The 22,186-nt window shown below is 46.0% G+C and overlaps 1 protein-coding gene across 1 annotated transcript in view; it reads right to left on the bottom strand.

The window, feature by feature from the left end:
- Positions 1-20,879, bottom strand: part of LOC129510201 (small ubiquitin-related modifier 2-like) — an 81,456-nt gene extending 60,577 nt beyond the window's left edge. The window contains exons 1-2 of the mRNA XM_055326183.1: positions 20,820-20,879; positions 10,831-10,949 (exon numbers count right to left, since the gene is read on the bottom strand). Of these exons, the coding sequence (XP_055182158.1) occupies positions 10,831-10,949; positions 20,820-20,879 (179 nt within the window). The remainder of the gene's footprint in view (positions 1-10,830; positions 10,950-20,819) is intronic.
- Positions 20,880-22,186: the final 1,307 nt, after the last annotated feature.

Genomic DNA, 22,186 nt, shown 5'->3' on the forward strand with positions numbered 1-22,186 from the left:
AACTGCAGCTTGGGATCTTAACTAGAGTGAGAAAGGATCTTTGTGCTAATTGCTGGCAATGATATTCCTACAGAGAGGGAGAGATAGCAGTGAGCAATTAACAGACCAGGGGTAATTTGAGAGTCTGGGCTGCTCCGTGGGAGTGAGCACCTTGATGTAGTTGCCTGGAGAGCCCAGTCCCCCAGCAGGGGGCAGGAGAGGCCCAGGACCCTGGGGAGAGAGGAAGGGGAGGACTCTGTGTAGGGAGAGCCAGGGCACCAGGATGCGGCTTCTGGTAGTGGAGCGGAGGTCCAGTGTCTTTTGGAGAGATGTATAAGGAGACAGGGATCTCCAGAAGGGTGATAAAATGAAGCTTCTGGCCTTCCAGTGGTTCCCTGCCCCACCTTCCAGAACATCAACTCTGGGAAGGCAGTGAACTTTGCTCAGATTCCTGGCAAAGGAACAGAGACAACCCTATTTCAGTTCTTCCTCTTCCATTCCATGCATCTTACTTAGAGTTTGCTTTGTAGTTGCACCTTTAGTCATCAATTTTGTCATGGAGGGTAGGATCCTATTTGTTAGCTTTGTGATGGATAAGTCACCTTGGGAAGGTATTTACAAGTCCAATTCTACAGAAGAGGAAACTGAGGCATTGATACTTAGGTAAGGACACATAGTTGGGGAGTCAAAGGGTTTCTAAGACCCAGGAGTGTGTCCTGAACATCCACCAGCTAGTAGTCATTTATGTATTCAGACAAATGTGAATGCCATTGTCGCTGACTTCCAGGATGAGTCTACAAAGTTCATACTCTAGGGTCACTAATAATTATGGAAACTTTAAAATGCTATGCTAACTTCCATATGAAAGATACAAACAAAAGCCAGAGAAGAGAGGCATCACTTCTAAATGGCTGACTGGCAAAGGTGTCACCTTGGAGTACTGGGACATGTAGAGATCTGGAGGGAGAAATGGCCAAGAGAGGGTACTATCTGAGCAAAGACAGGAAGATGGGAAACCATGGACATGTATGGGAGACATGGGGCCTTTCTGTGTGTCTGGAGAGGAGATCGAGCTGGGGGAAGAGTTGGAGTCAGATAATGGAGAGTGTTGCCTGCAGGTTGATGAATGTGAACCTCATTGTGCAGGTGGTGGGGAGCCCTGATGGTTTGCTGCTGCTGCGGAGCAGCAGCAATAGGATAATCTGGCAGTAGTGTGGGGAAAGATTTGAAGTGGAAAGACAAAGACTGTTGGAGCCAGTCAGAGATTGTTATAGTAGCCTATAGAAGAGGCAGTAGGAGTCTGAAATGGGGCAGGGGTGTGGGATGGGGAGGACACCCCCACCTCACCCATTCTCTGCCCTCAGCACCACGATACTGGCTGTCATAGTTGTGCTCTGAGGTCCTCAGCCTGGATTGGAAACACAGATGGTGGACAACATGTGCATAAAATGTGGAGCACAAGGCTGGCGTAGGCAGGAGGTCATCTGGTCATCCGTACCGGCCCTTGCTTTTGGCAGACAACAACCAAAACCACCCAAGACCACGGTTGCTTAGTGTGTTTATAACTCCACAATCTCTCTTCCCCACAGAGGTCTGCATTTAATCATCCTGACAGTTCAGAAAGCCTATGCTAGAGCTTTCTCAACTTCGAGCATGAGCATTTTCCAAAGCTGAGCTTTTGGCAGAGGGCAAGTGCAGATCCCAGGTGTGGTTGTGTCTCATCCTTGCAGTTGGGCAAACAGAAGTCCTAATTGAAATGTGGGAACAGAGGGCTGGACCTCATGACCTTTAGGTTCCTTTCCTGACTCCTACATTTCCCTTATTGTGCTGTGCTGCATATTCCTTTCATTCTATCCTCTGTGCTGCCTCCTCCAGAAAGACTTCCCTTGTTCTCCACAGCTACCATATGACTCTCTAATGACCTGCTTCGTGAGAGAGTTGCCTGTAGATAGATCTGTGTCTGCTTTGAGGTCAGGGCCCATGTCTTGTACATATTGCCTGTAAGCCAAGCAGAAGGCATGCTAGAGAGAAATTTTTTATTAATGCTTTGTTATTTTGCTATTATAACCAACACTAATAATAATAGTAATTAAAGCTACTACTGCACTGATCATGGGGTGAGCATCTCAACGCATTACTTCTAATTCTCAAACTTACCTGCAAGGTTGGGATCATTACTATCATCTTGAGATGGAGAAAATGATACTCAGGCCAAGTCAGTTGACCTCTATTCTGCATCTAGGATGGGGATTTGATCCTGGGCTGGCCAGCTCTGAGACCCCACCCCCACCCCTTTGGTAAAACTGGATTATCATGGTCATGCTTCCAAATAGCATCTCATGGTTGGGTAGAATAATCATAGCCAGCCATATGGAATGTGTGGAGCTTGGGCTGTTACCCATTTGAAGGTTCATCTAAGGGTTTGACCCAGGAGAGGAGGTTTGCCTGTTGTTCTAAATCCTCTCATCATGCAACTTTTTACAGCTCTGGGCCACTAGACAGAATGTTAGGGGTTGGAGGTCCTGCCCTTAGAGTTTCCTACTTTGAGGAGAGGTAGCTGAGAAAATGCTATTGCTCTGGGGTCTTCCAGCCCATAGGTGGAGCTGTTGGACCCTGGGAAGTCCCGAGTTGTGGCTGTTGTGGACATTGTGGATGGAAAGATGGAGCTGTGTGGGCCAGACTCAGATCAGCTCTTATTTTTAACTGGAAATTACAAATTTCCCTTCCCTGACTCCCTTCATCCATTTCAGTCCCACTCTTCTTTCCTCACCCCCCAGAAACCACTATTCTGTTCTCTGTATCTATGCCTTTTGTTTTGCTTGTTTGTTTTGTCTTAAAAATACCAGCTGTAAGTGATATCATAGGGTATTTATCTTTCTGCGATTGACTTATTTCACTTATCACCATACCATCTAGGTCCATTGTTGTTGAAAATGACAAGATTCCAAGTCATGGGGAAGTAGTATGGTGCCTATAGCCAACAATATTGTAGTGCATATTTTGAATGTCATCAACAGAGTAAATCTTAGAAGTTCTTATCCCAAAACAAACAAACAAAAATTGTTGTTTGTATGATGACAGATAGTAACTGAACTTACTTTGATGATCATTTTGCAGTGTATAGAAATACCAAATCATTATATTGCACACCTGAAACTAATGTTATGTCAGTTATACCTCAATAAAAAAAAAAAAAAACATGTTTATGAAAATGGTGTAAAAAAGCAAGGAGGTGGTGGTGGAAGCAGGGGAGGCACAGTGCTGTTTGTATGAATGGGCCCTAGAACAACCCAAATGGCCACCAAGACAGGCCTAATTAAATTATGGTACACCCACATAATGGAATGCCAGGTAGCTATTAAAAATTATGACATAGATTTATGTTGATTGATATAGAGAGATATCTCACAATATATTTTGTGGAGGGAAATGCTTGCCTCAGGACATTTGGACTACATAGCATTCTCCTCAAGATACAGAATTATGAGAGAGAGATGGATAGTAAGCAGGTTCACCAAAACTATGAGCAGTATAGATCCTTTTAGGTGGCAAGATTTCAAATAATTTTGTTTTTTCCACTTTAACCTTATCTGTAATATTGGAATTTTTAAAAGTAACAATCATGTGCTATCTTTGCACTTGGAAAAAATCAGGCCATTTTCTATTTGAAAGTTTTGGAAAATGTATAAACCAGCCCCAATTGAAGGTGTCACCAACTGTTGCTGAACACAGCCCTCCAGAGCAAAGCCACCCTGATGTCTCATGGGTGTGTTGGTGACTCGTTACTCCCTCGCCAAGAAGTGGAGGAGATATTTGTCAGCAGCGCTAGGGACAGAAAAAGCTGAGGAGGCCTTTTCTGGGGCAGTTCCAGGATCTACTCTGGAGGGCGGGAGGAGCTTTCTGTGGGGTGGGGGGGAATCCAGGGCCCCGCCCTGACTCAGCTAACCAGCTAACCACCCCCTCTCTGATTCCCACGCCTATGCTGCCCCCTCCCACCCACACCCTATCCCAGCTAACCCCCTAGGGCTCTTGTTCCCACCTCCATGCTCCCCCACCCCCAACCCCTACTCTTTACCACCCACCATGTCTTAGCTAACTCCTTTCCCCTCCAATTCCTACCTCTGAGCTCCTCCTTCACACCCCTCACCCCTTACCTTCCACCCAGTCTCAGCTAACCCCTTCCCCTCCAATTCTCACCTTCATGCTCCCCTTCCCCTCACCCCATCCAGTCTCAGCTAACCCCTTCCCCTTCAGTTCCCACTCCCACGTTCAGCTCCCACGTCTTCCCCTCCCCATGGTGTCTCCAGCAGCTTTCATCTCCACAAATTCTATTCGGCAGAGTCCCTGAACTTTCTAATTGAGATCAGAGATAAATATAGTGGGGAAGGAAGGAGGGAGAGGGAGGAGGCCTAGTTTTAATTTGCAGCATTTTCCATTAATAACAACTTCTAATTAAAAAGTCTCCATCTCCCAGCCTAAGTCCAAGAGAAAAGCCTCCTCAGGTCTGTCTGGCTGGAACCTTTGTGCCAGTGAGTTTGGAGTACGATTTCTGCACCAGCTGAGCCCTCTCTGCCAGAAGCCATAATTAAGCTGGGTAAAGGAAAAAAAAAAAAAAAAAAGGAAAAGAAAAGAAAAGAAAAGAAAAAAGAAAGATATCATGTGAGACCACAGGGAACTTCCCTGCCTGCCGTGCTGGAAGGAGGCCACACAGCTTCCTTGGACAGCAGTGCCAGATAAGCCACTCCCCTTAGAGAAGGTGGCCAGGCCAGATGAGTGAGCAGAAGGACCTGGAGGCGGGTGAGGACACTTCTCAGTTGCAGGAGCTGAGTGTCCAGCACAGCAGGGCAGAAGCGGTGAGCTCTAAGAGAGCTCTCTCTGCCTCCATCCAGGATGTGTCTACCTCATCTTTCCCCCCACCCTGCACCCCAAATTTCCTATGCAGAGGCTCCATCCTTTTATGGTCTGTGCACCTGTGTATGTATGTGTGTGTACCAGCTCGCACGCGCGTGCACACGTGTGTGTGTGTGTATGTGTGTGTAGAGAGTGTGCTGGGGCTGCCAATGGAGGAGCATTAGCTGTTAACAGTCTAGGATAGTAGGACGTGCCATTTAGTATTGATTTAAATACAAGTACAAATGTATTTTTCCTCCAGAAACGTTTTGATGCCTTTGCAACTAGCTGAACTGAAGTAGACACTCAATGAACAGCTGTGAATAAATGAAGGGCTGAATGAACCAGAAGATCCTCCCTGAACTTCTGGGAGTTACTCAGCGCCCCCACTTGGATGTGTAATGGGCATCCCACACTGAATGTCTCCAGACTTGACTCCTGATTGCCCCCTCCAGAAATGCCCCCATGCAGCTTTCTCCCATTTCCGTTAAAGGCAACTCCTTCCTTCCAGCTGCTCAGGCCAGACATTTGGATGGCATCCTTGATTCCCCTCTTCCTCTCACATGCCACATCCTTTATCCATGAGGAATTCCTATTGGCACTGCCTCTCCCCACATCTACAGAGATGACCCCCATCCATGCCCCTCCACTGCCCAGGCCACACCACGACCACCTGCTTTCTGGAGTGTTTCAGTAGGTTCCTGATGGCTCTGTCTGCTTCCACTCTTGTTGCCAAAGTCCATTGTAAACCAGCAGCAGGAGGGAGCCATTTAAAGCAATAAGCCAGCTGATGTCCCGCCTCTGCTCAGATCCCTTCAGGGGCTTATCTTCTCAACTTGCAAAATGCAGCCCTTAAGCTTTGCAGCAGCCTCAAGCTCCATGGGCTCTGGTCCCTTCCTACCTCTCTCACTATCTCAGTCCACTCTCACTGTGAGAATAAAATATCATAGTCTACGTGGGTCATAAAAACAACAGACATTTATTTCTCACAATTCTGGGGGCTTGGAAAACCCAAGGTGGAGGTATTGGCAGGTTGGGTGTCTGGAGAGGACTCATTTCCTGGTTCATAGATGGCTGTCCTCTGTCTGTGTGTTCACGGAGTGGAATGGATGAAGTACCACTCTGGGGTCTTTTTTATCAGGACGCTCATCCCATTCACAAGGGCTCCCCCTCATAACCTAATCACCTTCTGAAGGCAAGTACCATCACATTGGGGATTAGGATTTAATACATGCAATTGGGGGAGGGTTAGTTAAACATTGAGCTTGTTGTACTTTACCTCTTACTACCATCCCCATGGCCCTGCTTCTGCCACCTGGTCTCTTTGCCACTTCTGGACTATGCTAGCTACATTCCTGCCTCAGGGTCTTTGCAACTGCTCTTTCTCTGTTTGGAAGTCTCTTCCTTCACATGCCCACACAGTTCAACCCTTCACCACCTAGAGGTTCCCTGCACACCAAGGCTGTTCTGACCACCCTCCTTAGCCTTGTAATCCTGCTCACTACAGCAAACTAGTCCTTCCTTGCTTGATTTTTTTAATAGCACTTACCATCTTATGATATATGTTTTTATCATTCCCAGCACCTTAAACAAGCCTGGCATGTGTAGTTGCTCAATGGGCCATTCCTTGAATAAATGATTGAATGCATGAATGAATGCAAGTGAGCTAAATTGTCAAATTAAAGTCAAGGTTTACTTTCCTGGGCACCACAGCCAAATGCCACCCAACAAAGTCCCAGCCCCTGGGAAGGGGAGAGCCATTCTTATAAGAGGAGCTTGGTAGTCAGTGGAACCTGAGTTTGAAGTCTAGCTTTGTCATTTGAGAATGTGTGACCTTGGCTATTTACTTAATTTTGTCGAGACCTCAATTTCTTCATTTATAAAATGGGGATAATGATAGAGTCTCCCTTGTAAGGTAGCTGGATGGAAACAATCAAAGCAATGATATAAAATAAATACTTATCACTGGCCTGGTTTATAGCAAGTGCTCAGTACATGTTAGCTAGTAATGGTGGTGTGATTTTGTTGTCAACAGGGGACAGCTCGTAAAGCAGCAGTGACTGTTGACCATGAAGAAGCAAATGTAATCTTCCAGAAAGAAGGCTTGCTATTAAGAAAAATCAAGGATACCAGCCTTGGTCAGCCCCTGCAGGAGCATGGTTCTGGGACTGCTCTTTTTAAAAATGCACATAAATTAAAGGAAGCTGTTAAGAGGAGGATAATCAGGAGGGTAAAATTGAAAAGACTTACAGTCTTGCCTAGGATGATGATCTCTAGCAAGAGCTGGTTTGTTCCACACATGCTAAAGAAGTTATAGTCTACATCCGGGGTTGGCAAATATTTCTGTAAGGGCCAGATAGTAAATATTTTAGGTTTTGCATGTCTTCTGGTCTGGGTCACAGCTACTTGATTCTGCTGTTGATGTGTGAAAGCATCTGTAGATGATGCGTAAATGAAAGGGTGTGGCCATGTTTCAACAAAACTTTATAAAAACAGATGGAGGGCCAGATTTGGCCCTTGGGCTTATAGGTTGGTGATCCCTAGTCTCTAGGATCTATCTCATCATAAGATGGCGGAAGGAATGTTTGAGAAGACTGGATTATTCTGAGGGTCCTCAAGGGTGGAGAAGTGGGCTAAATGATAGAAAGTATAGGTCTATAGATTTTGTTCCTTTTAAGGAAGATGTTTAACCAGCCAGAGTTTCTGGTTGAGCCCAGTCCAAATGGGCTGTACTGGGCAGAAGGCTGTGAGTCCTCATCTGTGAATTTCATCAAATGAAAGCTAGGGCAACTTGGCAGAACTATTGGAAAGTATATTCAAACATTGGATAAGTGATTTAATCCTCTGGGACTTTCAAAATCCCTGATTATTGGGATATTCTAAAGTATGTACATATTGACATTCAGGGAAACAAAGTCATAGATTTGGTGCCTCTCCAATGAGTGGGTCATTGAAATGTGCAGACTGAACACAGTTTTATTTTCTAATTATATCACCAAACAGATCCTGTGTACATGCTCATGGGTGAAAATCAATGAAATGCATTGTCAACTTCATTTAAGACATAATCAATCTCACTACTGGTTTGGGTCTCTCATGAAGACCCAAACACTGACCATAAACTGTAGTCCCTCCCACTAATAAAATAGCATGAAGAATGTATCAGAATGGCAAACATTTAATACAGGGGCCTCTATTCCTCCCACTTCTGTGCACACAAAATATTGCTAATTAATTTTGACTCTCCTTGAAACTTGGCCTCAAATAGTTAAGGTTCTAGAATTTTTATAATAGCAGAGACTTAGAGCCAGCTGTCTCATTGAATAGAGGTGAATTGTGGGATCAAAGCTGAATTACGTTAAAGAGTGGAGGAAGAAATGACTGAGAACTCCAAATACCCCCTCCAAAAGGACTCACTTTGGCCTCCCACTGCCCCAGAATCCTTCCCAACACATTGTTCTAGGCAGCTACCATCAATTTATTGCAGGTGGCTCTTCGTCATCTTTGGTTTAGAAAGTTTAAGGGTAACAGTTGACCTTTCCTATAACCTCCTAGAATTTGGTCAGTGGACAGTGAGTTGGTTACCTGGGATTCTCGGTTGAGCATCCTGTACAGAAAAAAAAAAATCAGGAAGATGGGATCTCTCAGCCTCTTTGACATCATGGCATTTTAATGAGATAGATATAAGAGGCGACTCAAAATTTTGGGGTGTAGGCGTATCATTGGGTCAAGTGCTGATAAGTCAGGTGCTGATAAATGTGATAATTTGGGGACACCTATTCACCTGACATTTTTCTATGTGCTAAGATCACCTGTGTCCATACCCAAACAAATTATAGGGCTGAAGCAAGATCTTTGAAAGAATGGGATTCTGGTGACAGACATGGGAGTGGTGTTCTTAGCCACATGTCCACACTTCATGCTGAATATGAGGGGGAGGAAGGAGAGCAAGGGTGGGAGCAGAGGTAATGCATGGCTAGGGAAATGTGAAATGTTCCCTAGTGGGAACAACTTTCAGGAGGGCAGTCCCAAGTTTAGAGGATTTGGGGGTTGAAGCGGAAATAGTCAGGGTCTTGTCATAGAAGATGGTAACCAACATCAGATCCCAAAGATCAAGATAGCAATGTCAATGGTGCAATAGGCAGCAAGACTAGCCTTTGGAAGGGTTGTTTGCATGTTGGAAGTAGGTATGGAAATGGATGGATGGATGGATGGATGGATGGAGAAAGCAGAAATTATAAAAGTGCTTGTGTTTATGTCTCACGCAGACTCAAATATAAATACATCTTCATAGCTCAGGGTTTCTCAACCTTGGCATTGTTGACATATTGGACCAGGTAATTCTTTGTTGTGGGATACTATCCTGTGTACTATAGTACCTACCCACTAGATGCTGGGGGTACTTACCCCCTTCCCACCCTCCTAGTTGTGAAACCACACATGCTTCCAGACATTGCTGAATGCCTCTTGAGGGCAAATTGCCCCCAGTTGAGAAGCACTGCATAGCCTGCCAAGCTGTGGTTCACAGTGCATATTATGGGGTGTAGAGGAGACCTGCTAGTCCAGACTGGAATGGGGGATCTGGAAGAAAAGGAAGAGCCTTCTAGGCCTGTAAATTTGCTGACTTAAAAGCTTAGGAAGGTTCCCTCAGATCAATTGCCACCTTTCTGGTTTCCATCTTCCTGACTTAGAGGTTCCATCTCCTGTGCTCACACTGTACATCACACATTCTCCCAATAAAGCTACTTATATACTTATATACGTATATTTCTTATATTGCCATTATTTGCATGATTTTACCATGCAAGACTTTAAATCCCTCTAGGGCAAGAGTGTATTCTTTTATCTTTGTCTTTCCAGAACTTATCATTGTTCTTGACATATAGAAGTTGCTCATTAAATATTTTCCAAGCACATAAATGAAGCAATGAAGGAGTGATTTGGAAATTGTTCCCTGAACCTCCATCACCACAATTGCACAAGAAGCAGGGATCCTGAATCATCAACAGAACAGATATCAGAAGTGGAAAATGATGAGTCCTCTTCTGGAAAAGCATAAGTCAGCCTGAGAGTGAGGTTCCTGAGTCACTGAGGTGAAATGAACTCTGAGTGGAGGGGGTGGATAATGAGGCTGAGCTCGGGTTTGGGACCAGGCCAGGGAGGCAAAGTAGGCAGGTCTTACCCTGGGTCCCACCCCCTCTGTAAGACCAAAGCAGCTGATACTGACTGGCTGCCTGTGCAGACTCGCCCCCCACCCCTCCACACCCCCATGTTGCTGCTGCTCCTCTAGCCCAGCAGCTGGGAGCACATCCACCAGTTAATGGACCTCTTGAAGAGGTCCTCAGCCAGGAGCATCAGCACAGCTCCCTACCCAACGGTCCTACTGAACCAGTGATTTCAATTAAAGGACCATTATCATGAAATCCTATCCAGCCCCAGCTCCCATCGGCCAGCGGGAGGCCTTCCTGCTCCCTGTCCCAGGCCCTGATCTGTGGTTACCAAGCAGCCCTCTCACTGGGGTCCACCGCCTTCACTAAAACACAGCAGCTGCTGCTAATAAACAAACATATTGATCATACAGATATGGGATGTCAGGGACTTAATTCATGAATGAAGTGAGCTTTAAGAGTGCCCAGTGGGAGCTGGCTCCATTTAAAGGGCCAGCAGCTGCCTGAGTTCTTTTGAGAACTTCACAACCAAGTCAGGCCAGGGGGGAAGCCTCTCTCTGACCTCTGTCCTGTGGTGCCCTATGGGTATGAAATGGAATCTTCTACCCCATGGGTACTGCCTTACCGAGTCATCTGCCTTTCTCCCCTGGGACCTTTTGTGCAACTTCTAGGTAGTCAGATGTGGCTGGAGTGCTCTCTTGTCTGACAGAAAAAGGGCTGGGGCCAGCGCAGTGGAAGAGAGGGAGAAGAGGACCTGTCCAGGACCCCTGGCTTGGGCTCTTGGGCTCCCTACCCTGATGATGCTGATAATGGTCTCAATTCTGGCAGCTGATCTTCACCAGGACCTGCCTTCTCACTGGAGCAGATGGTGTAAGGGTCCGGGAGCCCTGACGAAGGTTCTACATTGGGATGCTAGAGGTCATAGACATTCCTTAATGCAATCATTCCCAAGCCAGACTGACCACCTCCTAATCAGTCTTAGCATCTAGTCAAGAGCAAAGGCTCTGGAACCAGACTTCGGAACTCTGAACCCCAGCTCTGCCACTCACAAGCTATGTGAGCTTAAACAAGTGTCTTAACCTCTCTGTGCCTTATCTGTATAGAGGGAAATTTGTTGCTGTGGAGATTAAAATGAACCAATATGCGCTGTGCTTGCAAGAGTGCCTGGCACAGAGTCAAGTGTTTGGTACCAGTCTTGCCCCTAGCCTTGGCCTGGCACGGTGGCCAATAACCTCCACTGCATTCCTCGCCCTTCCTCCAGGTACCACCTAGGGAACTTATTTTATGAAGGTAGGTACAGCATGCTATAATGTATATTTCTTCCCTTCCCAGTATCCAAGAGGGCAGTTTCAGCCCCTGCCATGTCCCCAGCTGCCAACTGGAAGCTCAGGGTGGCTCCTGCATCTGGGCTGAAATCCAGCTGACATGAGCCTTCCCAGAGGTGAGCTACTGATGGTCCCCCCCCCCCCCCCCGCCAGACTATGTTGGGGAAGGCTGGGCTGTCCAGCTCCTTTGTCTCCTCAGCTTTGTCTAGAACTACACCGACCCAGTATGGTAGCCACCACTAGTTAGCCACAGCTACTTACATTTAAATGAATTAAAATGAAATAAAAAAAATTAAGTCCTCAGTCACCTGAGTCATATGTGGCCATTGTATTAGTGCAGATCACAGAACATTTCTATCTCTGAAGAAAAGTGTTGGTCTAGAAGCTGGATGACAGGAAGGGAGTCGCCTCCACTCAGTTCTTTAAGCCCTAGCTACTCAAAATGAGGTCCATAGATCCCACCGTCAGCTCACCTGGAAACTTATTAGAAATTCAGACTCTCAGGCCAAAGCTCAGACTGACTGAGCCAGAGTTTGCATCTTAACAAGATTCCCAGGTGGTTTGTGCCTATTACAGTTTTTGAGAACTACTGCTGTAAGCCTCAGTTTCCTGTCATGGAAAAGGGGAATAATACCTTGTGGGATTAAATGAGGTGCATCATATAATGTCCTTGCCAAATGGAAAATGCCGCATAGCTGCCAGACCCCTTTACCAATGTCATCTGCCCCAATGGAAAGGCCAGCAAGTCTGCTTGTCATTGAGCCCAGAACCTGGGGATTTGTGGAGTCTGGAGGGGACCACTGCTGTCCTTCACTGTTGAAAAGACAGCGCCTGAGGTTAGGAAGGGGAACAGCATCTACTCTCCAAACTGCCCATATTTGTTTCCCAGAGACCCAGCTGGGAAACCCTAAGGCCAATGGCTCAAGGGATGCTGATCAGACACAGTCAAATTTGGCACTGAGCAAGGGGCTGGGGACCCAGGTTACAGAGAGTGTTGTCTTTGGCTCACTGTAAAGTGATGGATAAACAAGCAAACATTATTTTAATGCAGTGTGGTAAGACACAGGGGAGAGCAAATTCCAGGTGGCTGTGTGAGCCCAGTGGCGCTTTGCCAGGCCTCAGAGAGAGAGCCAGGAAAGACTTCCTGGACCACTGGCGCTTCTTCCAGATGACATGGTTGCAGAACAGGGTTGGCAGGAGAGATGTGGTGGGCACAGCAGGCTGAGGGAGACTGCAGAGCAAAAGGATGAAGTTCTTTTTTTTTTTTTTAAGATTTTATTTATTCATGAGACACACGGTGTATGGGGGGGTGGGGAGGCAGAGACACAGGCAGAGGGAGAAGTAGGCTTCCTCCAAGGAGCCCGATGTGGGACTCGATCCCAGATCCCAGGAGCCAAAGGCACCCTGAGCCAAAGGCAGACGCTCAACCACTGAGCCACCCAGATGTCCCAAGGATGAAGTTCTGAAGTGAGGTGGGCATGTGATTCTGCCAGAAGATGGAGGCTAAGGGCGGATGGAGCTGACAGCGAGCCTGGTTAAGGCTAGAGATGGGCAGGGGTTCACACAAGGGGTTGCATCTGCCATGCCGAAAACTATCCTGCAGTGAGAAAATTACTGAAGGGGTTTAGGCAGAGGAACAATGAGGTGGCATTTTTGAACCGGAAAGGTCACAGAAGCCACCCTGTGGAGAAGGAGCTGGAGGCAGGGAGGTTGTTAGGGGGTTGGGTGGATGTTCAAGGGGGGAAGGTACAGGTCTGGGCTCCCATGGGCCGGGCTGGGGTTGGCAGGGAGAGGAAGACTAGCTCTGAGGACAGGCGGTCAAGCATTAACCCATGAGCCATACATCTCATTAACTTTGAATTTGTGATTACTCTTTTAGTAGTCCTGGACTGAAGTTTACTTATGTTCAGACATCTTTTTTTTTTTTTTTTTTTTACAAAGGGTATAAGCCCCCGGATCTAACAAACACAGTGAAAGCTGTTTTCAGAGGGAAATTTATAGCCTTAAATGCCTTCATTAGTAATGAAGAAAGACCCACTGGCCGGTTCTGCTGACAAAGGGGGTGGTACTCCGTAATCATCTTAAGAAATTAGAGAAGGAGCATTGAATAAACTAAAAAAAAAAAAAAAAAGAAAAAGAAAAAGAAAAAAAAAGGAAAGTGATTTTAATAAAGATAAAAGCAGAGATTAATGAAATAAAAATGAAAGCATATTAGAAAGTATAAATAAAAGCAAATCTTGTTCTTTGAAAAGACTGGTAAAACAGATGAATCTAGTTTGAGAGCCTGATTAGGGGAGGGAGAGAGATTAATGGGAGAGAAATCAGAGATGGTATAAATTAACTGCCAGAGCAGGATGGTCGGGAGGAAATTGGAAGTGCAGATTCAGAAGCCTCCAGAACTCTTCCCACACCAAGAGTGGTGACAGCAACCCCAATCCTCATTCAGCCCTTCATTCCCAAAAGCCTGTGGATACAGCAATATTTGGTGAATATCATTCTCCTTACCAACATAAAAAACAACAGTGACTCACATTTATCTAGCTGCTTTCTGTATGCCAGACACAGTGCTGCCTACTTTGCCTGGGTTTTATTTTAATCCTTCCAGCATTTCAACCAGATGGATCCGGGACTCACACCACATCCATTTTACAGATGAGAACATCAAATTTAGCACAATCCAGTCATTCGTCTGCAGGTCCTCCCTCTCTCCAGAGGCAGCCTGGCACCTGGTGCCCCCACATTTCACCCTTGCATGACGCTGCCCCTGAGTGAACAAATTGGAAGATATTAGGTGCTTTGGTGCCTGGCAAAGGATGTTCTGGGCCTTGGGTTCCAATCTTAGCGTTGCCATTTAGACGCTCAACTTTGGAGAGTTGCTGAGCCTTTGTAGGGCTCAGTTTACGGTTCTCTCTTTTTTTCCTTCTTTCATTCTCTCTCTCTCTTTCTTTTTTAAGTAGGCTCCACACCCAGCATGTGGAGCCAAATGCAGGGCTCTAAGATCAAGACCTGAGCTGAAATCAAGAGTCAGACCTCCAACTCATGGAGCCACATAGGCATCTCAATTTACTCTTCTTTAAAGTAAGGGAGTTAGACTGGGCCCCTGTGATTTTAACATTCGTTTGCATCTTCCTTTGAAAGTGCTCTTAGGGACACCTGGGTGGCTCAGTCGGTTAAGTGTCTAACTCTTGATTTTGGCTCAGGTCATGATCTCAGGGCTGTAGGATTGAGCCTGTCATCAGCTCCATGCTCAGCATGGAGTCTGCTTGTCCCCCTCCCTCTTCCCCTTCACCCCTCCCTGCCCCCCTGCTTGCTCACTCACATGCTCTTTCTCTCTCTCAAACAAATAAATAAATAAAATCTAAAAAAAAAAAAGAAAGAAAGAAAGAAAAAGAAAAGGAAAAAGAAAAATGCTTTGTATCCAGATTTCATTGCTCATTCCAACAAGCCTCGGCATTCAGTACCAATTAGTGAGATACGTATGTTTCAGCACTGTGCCTCTTACCTTCAGTAATGGATGCCCTGGCAGCCCTCTCAATAAATAGACCAGAACACAACCTGCCACAGTAGGGAGTGGATAGGGGTGGCCAATGGCAGGACTGCCCTTAGACCTGGCAGCCCAGGCTCCTGTCCCAACCCTGACCCCCTCTGGTCCTCTTGTGGTTATGCCCTTCCCCAGAGTGCTAAGGGGAACCCATACTCTCTTCTTGACCTCGCTGCCTGGATGCTCTGAGTCTACTTCCAGGGCTGGTGCAGGCTTCACCTCCTGGGCCACTTCCCCAGGATGAATTCCCTGGTGTGTATACCTCCAACCCCAGAGAGTATCCTGGGGAAGTGACATGTGATGGGGCTGTGGATAGAGCCTGGCTTTGCAGGACTTGGATCCCAGAGGCAGGAGGGCCCCAGGCCCCTTGTGGTATAAGAATGAGGGGGTGTCGGAAGGGAAGGGGGAGCTGGAGCAAGGGCTCCCATCTGAAGTCTTACCCTGTGACATGGCACTGAGAACTTGTTGATAAAGGAAAATGTAGGCAAGCCTGGGTGGCTCAGAGGTTGAGCAACTGCTTTTTGCTCAGGTTGTGATCCTGGGGTCCTGGGATTGAGTCCTGCATTAGGCTCCTCCCAGGGAGCCCGCCTTTTCCTCTGCCTATGTTTCTTCCTCTCTGTGTGTGTGTCTCTCATGAATAAATAAATAAAAATCTTAAAATAATATATAAGTGAAGGGAAATGTAGTTGGCTGGGAAGACTTAAACTCCTACAAAAGACACATATACATGTGAATGACAGGCAAAAAAAAAAAAAAGAAAGAAAGAAAAAGAGAGGTCCCAGGACAAGGCAAGGTTAACTATTAGAGGGGCTGGGTAAATTAACACACTTACAAAGGGAATCCCTCAGGAGGGGGTTAGGATCACCTAAAAGAGAGAAAACTAGAGTTTAGGAGGCAAAGGTTGGGAAACCAAACCTACAGAAGTCTATCCTGCTCTCTGATCTCACAACCAGCTCACTCTCTTTGGCCCTGCCTTGAAGCCCACCAGAGTAGTTCTCTGATGAGAATTCGGCCCTCCAAAAAAAATAAATAAATAAAAATTAAAAATAAATAAATAAATAAATAAATAAATAAAAAGAATTCGGCCCTCCAAAGAGGCATGCCAAGATTCATTCACTCCCTCATACATTCATCAGCAAATATTTATGGAGCTCCTTCCGTGTGTGAAGCACTGCCTGGAACAGTGATGGGCAGGACCAGACCCAGCCTCTTGATGGAGGCAAGCATTGATGGAAGAACCTAGCACATAAATGTCGATCCTGCATGCTTGTGAACACCATCCCTCCCCCCCGCCCCCCGGCAAGGAAAGAGAGGGCAGGGTGTCATGGGGTGGTATGGCACAGGACCTGGCCTAACACAAGAGTTATGGGTCTTTCCCAAGGAAGTGGCATTTGCTGCTGGGGCAGGGAGAGGACGGTCTGGCTACAGGTAAGGTCTGAAGAGGAGGGAAGAAGCTGGAAGGTGAGCAGGAGCCACAGGAGAAGAAGAGCCCCAGGGGAGCCTTCCAGACTCCAGCTCACTTCCCTCGCTGTAGGTAGGGCCATTTCTTAAGTGAGAAGGACACTGGAAGGAACAAAATTCAGGGGTGGCGGTTTGGGAGAGATCATGAGCCTGGTGTTGGACCTATTGATTCTGAGGCACTTAAAAAAATTATTTTGAAATAATATCAAACTTGAAGAGTTGTAAGAACAGGACATAGAACTCCTGCGTCTCCTTCTCCCAGACTCCCCAGTAGTCAGCCTTGACCACATCTGTTCCACTGTCTTGAAATCCACCCCCCGTCAAGACACTCTTCACTCCCACCACCAGGAAAGAAACCAAAGCTCCGTTCACATTACACCAGTTGTCTCATCCAGGTCTTTCCTCTTTTTGGCCCAACATCCCACCCATGAATACACATTGCCTTTGGATGCCATACTGCTTCATTCTCCCCTCTGGAATATTCTCTCAGTATTTCCCTAACACTCAGGTGCATTTTGGAGATTACAGACCAGTCCTTCAGTAGGATGAACCTCAGCCTACATTAGCATGAGGCTTTCTCATGACAAAATTCAGTTTGGGTTTTTTTTTTTTAACTCAGGTTTATTGAGGCTTAATTTACATACAGTAACATTCATCCTTTCAAGTCATGGTTCTGTGAGTTTTGACACATGCATAGCACTGTGTAGCCACCACAATAGATAAGTAGAACATTTCCATCCAGGGCTGGCTTCACGGGCATGTGATCTGGGTTTAGAAGGGTGCTGTGCTTGGCTTAATGCTTTCTTCTCACTGTCTTGAATTTCTTAATCATTTCTGAACAAGGGCTCTGCATTTTCATTTTGCACTGGGCCCTGCAAATTATGTAGCTGGTCCTGTTTCCCATCATTCCAAAAAGCTTCCCCCAGCCCCTTTCCCTCTTGGCAACAACACTGACCTGTTTTCTGTTCCCATAGCTTGTCTTTTCCAGATGTCATTTAAACGGAATCATACAATATGTAGCCTTTTGAGTCTGGCTTCTTTCACTTAGCATGATGCATTTGAAATGCATCCCTGTTGTTCCATGTAGCAATTGTGTGCTCCTTTTTATAGCTAAGTATTGTTCTGTGATACGAATGTTTGCTTATGACATTCAGTCGAAGGGCATTTGAGTTGTTTCCCATATTTGGCAATTATGTTGAAAGTCCCAATAAGTGTTCACATATAGGTTTCAGTGTAAACATATGTTTTTATTTCTCCTGAATAAAGAGTGATAATAAAGAGAAGGGAGCTGCTGGGTCCAATGGTAAGTATATGTTTAACTTTATAAGAAACTGCAAAACCGTTTTCCAAAGTGGCTATGCCCTTTTGCATTCCCACTAGCAATTCATGAAAGTTCCAGCTGCTCTGCATGGTTGCCAGCACTGTTTTTGTTTTAACCATTTCAGTAGGTATGCAGTGATTTAATGTTGCATTTCCCTAATGACTAATGATGGTGAGCATCCTTTCATGTGCTTATTCACCACCTGTTTATCTAGGTTTTTAAAAATTATTTATTTATTTAGTTATTTATTTATTTGAGAGAGAGAGAGAGAGAGAGAGAGCATGCATGGGGGGCGGTGAGGAGGGAGGAGCAGAGGAAGAGGGAGAGAGAGAATCTTAAGCAGACTCTGTGTTGAGTGTGGAGCCCAATGTGGGGCTCGATCTAACCACCCTGAGATCATGACCTGAGCTGAAATCAAGAGTCAGACACTTAACCAACTGAGCCACCCAGAATCCTTACTATAGTATGTCTTCTTAAAGTGTCTCTCCATATCTTTGGCCTATTAAAAAAATTTTTTTTAAGTAATCTCTATGTCCAGTGTGGGGCTTGAACTCACAACCCCAGATCAAGTGCTAAATGTTCTACCAACTGAGCCAGCCAGGGGCCTGGGGTTTGTTTTTCTACTATCAACTTTTGAGAGTTTTAAAATACATATTTAAAATGCAAGTGCTTTATCAGATATCTGTTTCATTAACATCTTGACCTGAAGTACTTTTGAGACACTAAAGTGAGGAAGGTCCTTAGCAGGTGATATAAAACATGGCTTAATTATTTTATAAATTGAAATAAAAAACACGGGCATGGGTACAGTTGCTGAGGGAGAAAGAAGAGCCTTGAAGGAGGATAGAGCTGATGATGGAGACTTTAGGATTTACCACATTTAATAGCCAGGAGACATGGGATGATCTAGAATAGGAGCTTGAGAAAGAGCTGCCAAAACGGTAAGAGAAACCCAGGAAAGTGTGACAGGATGCAAGACAAGAGAAAGGAGTGTTTCTAGAAGAAGGACATGGATGAGAGTGACAGACATAGTTGGGAGACCAAGTAAGGGGAGGAGAGATTGAGCAACATGAAAGTCATTGATGACCTTAGCAGAAGCTATGGTGTGGAATGACAGAGCAGGGCTGGTATTCACACCATACCCAATAATGCAGTCATGCTGGTTGCTAGAATATTGAAATATGTATGTATTGATTGGTAAATAGCTACTACCCAAGCCCCTTAAATGCTCCCCCACCACCCCAGGCCACTGGCTCTTTCCCTGGCCTCCTCCACACAGTCTAGTAACAAAATAACCCTCCCAACCAACAGGGGGGTCTCAAGGACCCTGCCAGAACCCTAAAGGCTAGTTGGTAGTTTTCCAGGCCATATTGGTAATTAAGTATCCTGAATATCACTGCTGTGGATTGAGAAGTGAGTGGGAAGTGAAAACTGCTGTAATAACAATGCACAATTCTTTATGGAACTTTGCTTCTGAAGAGGAGGAGAGAGACAGGCAGAAGCTGGTGAAGATGTGAGGCCTGGAGTGTTTGGGGCGGGGGTATTAGATAATTTCTGTTGTTCTTTTTCAGATGAGAGAGACTTGAGCCTATTTAATGCTGAGGGGGAAGGAGCGATCCTGGCTAATGCTTAGTCAGGAGCGATCACCCTAGTTAGCCAGATTCATACTCTGCATGACCATTACGTTGACATGTTTTTCAACATGAATTAATAAATTAGAGTCGAGGTATGCCTGGGTGGCTCAGTGGTTGAGTGTCTGCCTTCAGCTCAGGGAGTGATCCCAGAGTCCCAGGATTGAGTCCCACATCTGGCTCCTTGTGGGGAGCCTGCTTCTCCCTCTGCCTATGTCTCTGCCTCTCTCTCTCTCTCTGTCTTTCTCTGTCTCTCATAAATAAATAAATAAATAAATAAATAAATAAATAAATAAATATTTTTTAAAAAATAAATTACAGTCCAGTTTGTATATCCATTTGAAGAACTCAGCTGATGTCAGTTGTTGCCAAATGACAGATTGATTCTTAGTGTGTTAACAAATTAATTTTCTGAACTCCTCACTTTATGCTTTGGTGAGTTTGCTGGTGTAAAATTTACTAAGATACCTTGGGAGATCCATTGGCTTCCAGTTAAGCCTTCCTGGCATCATCCCAACCTCCCTGCTAGACATTTGTTGGATCTTCTTAACTGCCCTCCCTACCCCTTCATCCCCCAACAAGTCTAGGCCAAGCAGGACCATGGCCCAACTACTAGAGCAAGCTCCAGATGCTCCCTGCTGACTCTGGAGATGGTATGTGTGTAGGTCCCTGAGTATCGATAAGATGAACTCTGCCTTGTAGAAGGAGAGACAAGAAGGTGCTAAACCAGCTTGAGCTAATACAAGAAAGACATCAGTGTGTGCCACCATAAGTACCAACAGAATGCTCACCAAGCATTGGAGCTCACCAAGGGTAGACAGGCTGTGCTAGGGCGGATAATTACTGCCTGAAACATGACTGGGTGTCATTCTTCCCAGCCCCGCATCTCATCTCTGGGGACTCCATGGGCCCTCATTCATATACATTCTAGGCCTGAGTAAGTTGTATCCTGGGATGGCATCTCTGGACATGTCCTTCCATTTGCACAGCTGTGCTGGGTCAGGATTGGGTTAGGTAGACATGTGCCCCCCACCCCCCACCCCAGGACTTAGAACCTAATCCATCCCCTTCCCTTAGATGCTTTTCAGACCCTCTAAACACAAAAGTCTCTCTTTGTCCATCTGATCCCAGGTAATTTCTCTCTGTCTTTTAGTAACTGAAGGGTTAGTGGCTCTTCCATGGCTGATTTTCCAAGTCTTCCCAGGCAGCCTTTCTATCACCTCATTCACTAGAAAGAGAAAAACACAAGCTTCATTCCCTTGATGAAAACATTTTAATACAGAAAATATTTGCTTCATCCCAGGGAGAAGGCCAAGTTTCCTTTTAGGACCAAATGTTCTGTAGACTTCCATGTAGCTTTCTGCTCATGCTGACTTATACATCTCTGAGGTTTCTGTCCATTTATGGGTGGAATCACCCTCCCTTCTCCCTTTCTCCCCAGCTAGCAAAGGAAGGAGTTGTACCAGACAGTGCAGAAGGCCTCTTCCAACTCTGCTGACTTACCAGCCCTTGTCCTTTGTGGTTGGTATCCGCTCTGATCCAAGGGCACCCCAACACCGCCATGCCTAGTGCTCACCTGAAACAGCTGCCTACATGGGACACCATCAAGGGAGGACACCCCGGTCTTGTGGCATTTCAGTTGCAAGGTTACAAAGTAAGGTTAATGGGAAATAATGCCTCCTCATCATTTTTAACCTTTTTGAATAATGCCTCTGTGCATAAGCCAGAGGTTTTTATTCTAAAATCAATTGTGCTTGTTGTGCTCTTTGGAAAAATAAACAAGAAGCCAGTAGGAAAGAAGTGGGATCCAGGGTTTACTAACACAAAGAGGCTGGAGTGGAGTGTGGGGATGTGGTGCTGCCTGGCCTAGACTGCTGTTGTCCTGCAGGATGGGGTTAGCAGCCAAAACCTCGAGTGGTTGTTATGGAAGAAGAGAGCTCCTCACGCTACAAAAATGTACCAGACAGATGTGGGCAAAGCAGCTGTCTCTTATTATCCTCAGGCGCCCTGAGAGCCTCCATCCTCATCCCAGGGAAAATGGGGCCCTCTTTTCATGGAAGGGCTTTTAAGTCACAAAGATCAAATGTCAAATCCAGGTTTAGTCGCTTCTTAGCTGTGTGGCCTTGGGAGGGTCACTTGATGTCTTCTCTGTAGAATAGAGGAAGTGACGCCCACTGCATGGAATTCACAGGATCTCAGGAACCACAGAAACACTGGGCCAAGGTAGCTGATGGCTTGTGTTGGGGTCCATGGCTGTGAAAACCCCACATAGGCTCACTCCTAGGGTGGCAGGTGGAAATGTGGATCACTGATGTGGAAAGCCAGCAATCTAAGAGAACCAGACCAAGCTCAAGTGATGCAAGAGGGGTGGTAATATCAGCTCAGACTCCAGTTGGTTGAGCAACCGTAGTACTCTGGTGACAGCACTTGGAAACTCTGCCATGCGCAACACCAAGGTGTCCATGTTGGGTTCTCTGGTGAGCCACACAACATTCACCCAAGCCCACATGTACTCATGCATGCACGCCTACCATGCCATCTACACATGGTCCCATCTCAATGCTCAGAACCTCACTGTTTTCCCAAACCCACTTCCACTTCTCAAAGAAAAAAGGATGGGAACTCATTCTGTTGTTTGCAGGGGTAAGCCATGAGGAGGGTGGACTTTGTACTGGGGCTTTCTCGTTTTCATTAGAGATGTACCACATTACAGAAGATACTACACACCCAGGGATGCCCAGGTGGGTCAGTTGGTTGAGGATCCAGCCCTGCATTGGACTCTGTGCCGAGTGTGGAGCCTGCTTGAGATTCTATCCCTCCTTCTCCCTTTCCCCCCTTCCCCCAACTAGTACACACACTCTCTCTATAAA

Source organism: Nyctereutes procyonoides, unplaced genomic scaffold (assembly GCF_905146905.1).
Source record: "Nyctereutes procyonoides isolate TBG_1078 unplaced genomic scaffold, NYPRO_anot_genome, whole genome shotgun sequence".
Lineage (NCBI taxonomy): Eukaryota > Metazoa > Chordata > Mammalia > Carnivora > Canidae > Nyctereutes > Nyctereutes procyonoides.